We start from the raw sequence: 7,494 nt of genomic DNA, 5'->3' as shown, positions 1-7,494 counted from the left end.
TTTGCCCCAAGCATTGGATCATCTTTGGATCCTCAACAGGCGGTAGAAATCTCTAGTGGAGTGCTAGGTAGTGAGTAGGAAACCTCCAATCCTCAACAGAACAGAGAAAACAGTATGTCAAATTGTCAATCCTTTTTCTTTTAATTTTTTTTTATTTATACTGGAAGTACCTGTTGTTTCATTATAGATGTTAAGTGGAAATTAATTTAGTTAGAGATTACTCTCCCATTAATTTTAACAATAATTGAGTAGTATGGAAGACATGAGTTTGTAGCCATAGAATGTTGAGTAGTATTAACTTTTAGATAGATAGATAGATAGATAGATAGATTCATCATTTGTGAAAATGATAGAAATCTGAAATCTCTAAATAATTATACCATATATAAGCTTGTCTAAGGAACTTCATCGTAACTTCTAACTATTTAATTGTAATACTTTTAGTTAGGCCACACCATCTGCTATTTTTTGCCCCACCGTAAAAGGATTTTTTTTTTCTTTTGTTGGCACGGGGCAAAGAATGAAGTTGCCACAGAAAGTTTAAGTTTCTAAGAAGCCTTCATTCGAGTGATATACGTATATTTATGGACTCAGGAAGGCATTGTATAGATACTTGTGTGGACTAAAAGTATAGGTGATTATATGTGCAAAATTTTCTGCTTTGAATATTGGAATCATTGAACTTAATTCTGCTCTGGGGCTCACTGTTACTGTTGCAGGTAATGGATGGACCTGGCAAAAGAAAGTCATTATTGGTAATACATCCAAGGCTTTCCTTTCATATTTTTCTTATGATGTTTCGTATTATATTGGCCAGAATATATAGAAATCATCAACTCTTCACTGAATAATCGTGTTCATTCAATGGATAAACAAGTGCTAAGGCTTAAGACCATTTTGTTCCTTTTGTTAAGTATGAAAAAAATTTAAATTTTTATATCCTTTACAACACTTTTTTCTTAAATTGGAAATAACAAACAAAATCAAATAGCAGTTACTTTGGGATTATTGCTTAGCCTTAAGTATGCATAGCAATGGACAATGACTCTTTCATGATCTGAACATTTATATTTTACATTTTGACTACGGCATCTGTCCACTTCAACTGTTTTTCAATTGTTCACATTAACCATGAAATGGTTTCTGTCCATTACAAGCCAAACATCATAACTTTCTTAAGGAAGATCCCAGAAGTATAACAGACTACACTTATTTATTTTGGTTTTTTCTTTCATAACAAACGTTTATAGAAATTAAAAGCATATTAGATGTTCCTCTGATTCTTTAAAATTTTGCTAATTAACAGGTGCTACAGCAGCTGCAGTAATTGTAGGATTATTGAGTATTTGTTATTTTACCTACATGTCACCAGCATCACAAGAAAAATACTGCTTTCCAACAAAGGGTAACCATGATATTGAAACTTTCTTAAAAAATCATGGAATTTTAACTATAAAAAGATACAAATTCTCTGATGTGAAGAAAATGACCAACTCCTTCAAAGTTAAACTAGGACAAGGTGGTTTTGGTGTTGTATACAAGGGAAAGTTATCCAATGATTTTGATGTAGCAGTCAAAATGTTGAATCCATCCAAAGGAAATGGTGAAGAATTTATTAACGAGGTAGCTAGCATTAGTAGAACTTCTCATGTTAATGTTGTCGCCCTTCTTGGATTTTGCTTAGAAGGTCACAAGAAAGTTCTCATCTATGAATTTATGTCCAATGGTTCCCTTGACAATTTTATTTACAAAAAGAACCCTAAGAATACACCACTCTTGAGCTGGGATAATTTATATCAAATTTCCATAGGGATTGCTAGAGGATTGGAGTATTTGCATAGAGGATGCAACATTCTTATTTTACATTTTGACATAAAACCACATAATATTCTTTTGGATGAAAACTTTTGTCCTAAGATATCAGATTTTGGGCTAGCAAAACTTTGTCCTAGAAAAGAAAGTCATATTTCAGTGTCCGAAACTAGAGGAACAATAGGGTACATAGCTCCAGAAGTGTGGAGTAGACATCTCGGTAGAGTTTCACATAAATCTGATGTTTATAGCTATGGAATGATGCTTCTAGAAATGGTAGGAATGAAGGAGAACATCCTTGCAAAGACAAGTCACACAAGCGAGATGTACTTCCCTGATTGGATATACAAAAGGCTTGATCAAGGAACTCAACTGGGACCTGATGATGATGGGGAAGTGGCCATAGAGGAAGATGATGTTGTTAAGAAAATGACAATGGTGGGTTTATGGTGCATTCAACCAATTCCAAATGACAGACCAACAATGAGTAGAGTTGTAGAAATGTTGGAAGGCAGCATGAATTCCCTGGAAATGCCACCAAGACCTGTTCTGTCTTCAATAAGAGTGGCGGTAGAATCTTCTTCTAATGTTGTATCGTTGGTAGAATCTTCTTCTGTTGTATCAGTTGTAGAATCTTCTACTAGTGTAACTTAGATGCATTACATTGTACTCCCTCTATTGTCGATGTGTACCAAGCACACATAGCTACTTGAATGTTTTCACTGAAAAAAAGAACTGTTAGCTAATGAAAGACAAAGATTGGCAGCAGGAAATTTACCAAGCAATAGTTGTGCTTTTGCCTCTCACCATTAATTGTTGGCATCTTTTTTACTTTCTCACGGTAAAGTAAAGGCTCTTCGTCAAGCTTCGATCTTACGTTTTTGGTTCTTGATGGATAGGGGCATAGGGCTCCTAAATCAGACTTCCTAAGAATATTAAATGTTGCAACAGAAGGTGCTCAAGGATACTGTTGCAAATTGAAACAAAGAATTGTCATTTTGATCAATTGAATACCATGAGTACTAGTAACGAGTATCTACAAAGAAACTTCAGATTTAATTGGATAAAACTAATCAACTAAAGAAAGGTTGTAAAAAAGCCACAACCAGCTATGTTTATTAATTCTTCTATTTTTTTTTAATTTATACTGCAAGTGCCTGTTGTTTCACTATAGGTGTTAAGTGGAAATTAATTTAGAAAGAGTACTTGCATTGCTTATTGTTAAGACTTCTTTTGTTTTCCTTTTGGTGACAATGTTCTAAGATTTGAAACTTTCTGATATTTTAGAATCTCATTGATTGACTAGTGGTTGAATTTCTGTTTAAAAAATTTCTTATTAATTTTAACAATAACTGAGTAGGAAGGATGGGAGACATGGTGTTGGACTAATTTTTTTTGTTATGAAAGTAAAAGTGTTGATATACTTTAACATGGTAATTTTTTGTATTTTTTAAAACTGTGGAAGTACACAAATCCCTGGCACCGATTTCTGTACTTAAAATTTTTTAATTTTTTTTTAACACAAATCCCTAGCACCGATTTGTGTACCTACACAAATCCCTGGCACCGATTTGTATACCTCTCACAAATCCTAGCACCAATTTCTGCTTCTCTAGTTAAACGATCCCACATTTAAGTATAACACCCCAACAATCCACATTTAAGAAAAATACCACTACCACTCCAATATTAAAAATAAAAAATTCCATGATGTTGTACTTAGTGTTTTATTAGTATTCTACCTAACTCGACTACTCGAGCAAAATTGCTTTACTGTGGTTTAAGCCAAAAGAATTAACCATCATCAAGTAATCAATTGTTATATTATATTAGAGCGAGACCCACGCAATGTGCGGAGAGGTAGATTACTTATATTATAAATAGTTTTAATAAATGTTATATTAAAAATATTTTAGAGAACATATTATAAATAGATTTTGAATTTTTTTTAAAAAGACATAGATTATTTATATTAGAGTTATATAAAACTGCATTTTCATTTTTTTTCGATTTGCATTAATTGCTACACTTTGTCTTTTTTTTTTGCGTTTTCTTTTTGTAAATAATTAAAAAAAATAAATGAATAAGAATGAAAAATATATAAAAATGTTAAATTAAATTTAAGAAATTTTTGATAATTAGTATGAGAGATTAAGAAATGAAGAGTAGTAAGAGTCTTAACATGTATAAGTTGTAGAATTTGAATATTTGTAACTAAAATTTTTATAATAATTATTATTATAATACTTTTAATGTATGTTTATTGCATTTAATTAATACTTGATGTTTCAATTGAATAATAATAGATAAGAATTTTTCGGTTTAATTTTTTTAAAACATTTTACTAAATAGTGATCGGTTGATTTTCATCTTTTTTCAAGTCATTAGAATTACTGATATGGCATCATTAGCAAAGAAAATATGGCTTAAACTTATTGTGGAGAGAGTTAGTATCAACTTTTATATATTATAAAAATGTTAAATTAAATTTAAGAAATTTTTTATAATTAGTATAAGAGATTAAGAAATGAAGAGTAGTAGGAGTCTTAACATGTATAAGTTATAGAATTTGAATATTTGTAACTGAATTTTTTTATGATAATTATTATTATGACACTTTTAATGTATGTTTATTGCGTTTAATTAGTACTTGATGTTTCAATTGAATAATAATAGATAAGAGTTTTTTGTTTTAATTTTTTTAAAACATTTTACTAAATAGTGATTGGTTTATTTTCATCTTCTACCAAGTCATTAGAATTGTTGATGTGGCATCATTAGCAAAGAAAAGGTGGCTTAAACTCATTGTGAAAAAAGTTAGTATCAGCTTTTACATATTATAAAAATATTAAATTAAATTTAAGAAAATTTTGACAATTAGTATGAAAGATTAAGAAATGAAAAGTAGTAAGAGTCTTAATATGTATAAGTTGTAGAATTTGAATATTTGTAACTAAAATTTTTTTTAATCATTATTATTATGACAATTTTAATGTATATTTATTGCATTTAATTAGTACTTGAATAATAATAAATAAGAGTTTTTTGTTTTAATTTTTTTAAAATATTTTACTAAATAGTGACTGGTTGATGTGAGACCCGCGCAATGCACGGAGAGATAGATTATTTATATTATATAGTGTATTTTAATAAATGTTATATTAAAAATATGTTAGAGAACATATTATAAATAGATTTTGAATTTATTTATTTTTAAAAAAGACATAGATTATTTATATTAGAGTTATATAAAACTGCATTTTTTTCATTTTTCGTTTTGCATTAATTGCTACACTTTGTCTTTTCTTACATTTTTTGTTTGTTTGTAAATAAAAATGTTATATTAAATTTAAGAAATCTTTTACGATTAGTAGGAGAGATTAAGAAATGAAGAATAGTAAGAGTCTTAATATGTATAAGTTGTAAAATTTGAATATTTGTAATTGGAATTTTTTATAATTATTATTATTATGGCACTTTTAATGTATGTTTATTGCATTTAATTAGTACTTGATGTTTCAATTGAATAATAATAGATAAGAGTTTTTTGTTTTAACTTTTTAAAAATATTTTATTTTACTAAATAGTGATTGGTTGATTTTCATCTTTTGCCAAGTCATTACTAAATAGTGATTGATTCATTTTCATCTTTTGCCAAGTCATTAGAATGGCTGATGTGGCATCATTAGCAAAGAAAAGATGGCTTAAACTCATTTGAAGAGAGTTGGTATCAGCTTTTATATATGATAAATAGATAAATAGATAGATAGATAGATTTGGCAAGATTTGAGTGGTGAATTCTAAAATATTGGCAAGTAACTAATGGTGCTGACATGGCGTTAGTAGAAGAAGAGGAATAACTTAGAAGTAATATGGATAAACCTATGTACCTACTTTTATATATTATATATTAAGAATAGATAGATTGTATTGTTTATCTCAAGCTAAGAATGCTAGTACATATGTTGCAACTTGCTTAGGGTGTCACACTATAATTAGCTATTGTAATATTATCGAATAAATGACCATTTGTACCCATAAGAGATGAAAACGCTGACATTTGTACCCATCAAAACTCGAAATTAATCTTGTACGAGATGTTGTCCATGTGACAAAAATGCCATAACTTGGATCTGAGCTTGGTTCGTGGGTTTCCGAACCTACGTGGCACTTCCAACCCCTCAAGCCATACCTGAGCCAACCATTCACCATCATCATCTTCATCTTCTTCACCATCATCCCCATCCATCATTATCTCTTCCCAGCCACCATAACCTCCACTCGCTTTTGGAAACGCCTTTGGGAACAAAAGAACCTTGTGGAACCAATCAACCTCACCCCACAGTTCACCATTCTTCTTGCTAACTTGAATCTCAGTATACCAAATGTCCATGTTTTTCCCATTCCCACCACCACACTCCCACACCACAACCAACTTCCCACCCAAATCAGCCATGGTAGAACCACACAGAAACCGAGGCAACCCCTTATGCAACCCCTTCAGCTCTTTCCATACCCCACTTCACATCGAACCCTTTAATCTTTCCCAAGTAATCGTAGCAATAAAGAATATCATCCACCACGCACGCCCTCCCTCGCCACCCGAGGTCTAGCTCCGTTCCCACGCTCTCCCAAGCGCCGCATCGGGGATCCAACGCGATGCCGCCGCGATCCGCCATGGCGTACACCTTACCGTCCACCACGGCGCTTGCGTGCATCCACTTCTCCCGAACCTCCACGGGGCTCGCCACGCGCTCCCATTTCTCGGCCGCACCACCTGGCCCTACGGCGTCTGGTCCAAGAAGGAGTGGGTGCTCCCCGATATCGACAGCGGGTCCTTTTCTCCTTTACTTTGATTTTTTGTGTTACTGATTTATTGAGTGCCTGATTTTTTTCAAAGTTTGATTTTTTTTCCATAATTGATGAAGAGGAGAATGAGTCTGGGGAAGAGAGAGATGAAGACGAGGGGGACGATGATGATATTATTTTCCTTGAGAATTCTTACTACTTACTGGGCTGACTTGGTTGACCGGTAATGAGAGTGAGGAGGGTGTCCTTGATGGGGTCAGAGGTGGTGGGGAGGGAGAAGAGGATGGCTTTGTCTGTGTGAAAGACGGAGTGGATGGTGAGGGAGCAAGTGTCGAGGAAGAAGGGGCAAAGTGGGGTTTGAAGAGTGAAGAGTGGGGTTTCGAGAGAGAGAGAGTGTGTGTGAGTAAGAGAGAGAGGGATTGAAGATAAAGGAGGGAGTACTACGTAGGATCGGAAACCCACGAACCAAGCTCAGATCTAAGTCAGGGCTCAGATCCAAGTCAGGGCACTTTTGTCACACGGAAGACATCTATCATGGGTACGTTTCGAGCTTTCATGGATACAAATATCAGCGTTTTCATCTCTCATGGATACAAATGGTCATTTATTCTAATATTATCTGAACTGAAGCCCGCACGATGCACGGACCGTGGACTGAATCTATTTTGTTATGCTGTTATATAGTATATTTATGAAAATTTTGATATATATTTACTTGAAGTGCTAATTTACCAAGTGTACATGCATAATTGTAGAAAACAGAAAGTAACCGAGTTATATGACAACCACTTGGAATATCCAATTGCATATTTGCATATACCAAAGGCTTGGGATAGAACTCAAAATCAATGCCTAATGTTACCAAAAAGATAA

At 32.8% G+C, this 7,494-nt stretch overlaps 1 protein-coding gene across 1 annotated transcript; it reads left to right on the top strand.

Moving 5' to 3' along the window:
* Positions 1–2,599, top strand: LOC107490395 (LEAF RUST 10 DISEASE-RESISTANCE LOCUS RECEPTOR-LIKE PROTEIN KINASE-like 2.4). Its single transcript, XM_052261438.1, has 3 exons — positions 1–112; positions 720–755; positions 1,307–2,599. Exon 3 carries the CDS (start codon positions 1,363–1,365, stop codon positions 2,464–2,466), a length of 1,104 nt encoding a protein of 367 aa, XP_052117398.1. The 5' UTR covers positions 1–112; positions 720–755; positions 1,307–1,362; the 3' UTR covers positions 2,467–2,599.
* The last annotated feature ends 4,895 nt before the right edge of the window (positions 2,600–7,494 follow it).

The sequence above is a fragment of the Arachis duranensis genome, chromosome 5 (assembly GCF_000817695.3).
Source record: "Arachis duranensis cultivar V14167 chromosome 5, aradu.V14167.gnm2.J7QH, whole genome shotgun sequence".
NCBI lineage: Eukaryota > Viridiplantae > Streptophyta > Magnoliopsida > Fabales > Fabaceae > Arachis > Arachis duranensis.
This window is presented reverse-complemented; position numbering and strand designations above follow the sequence as displayed.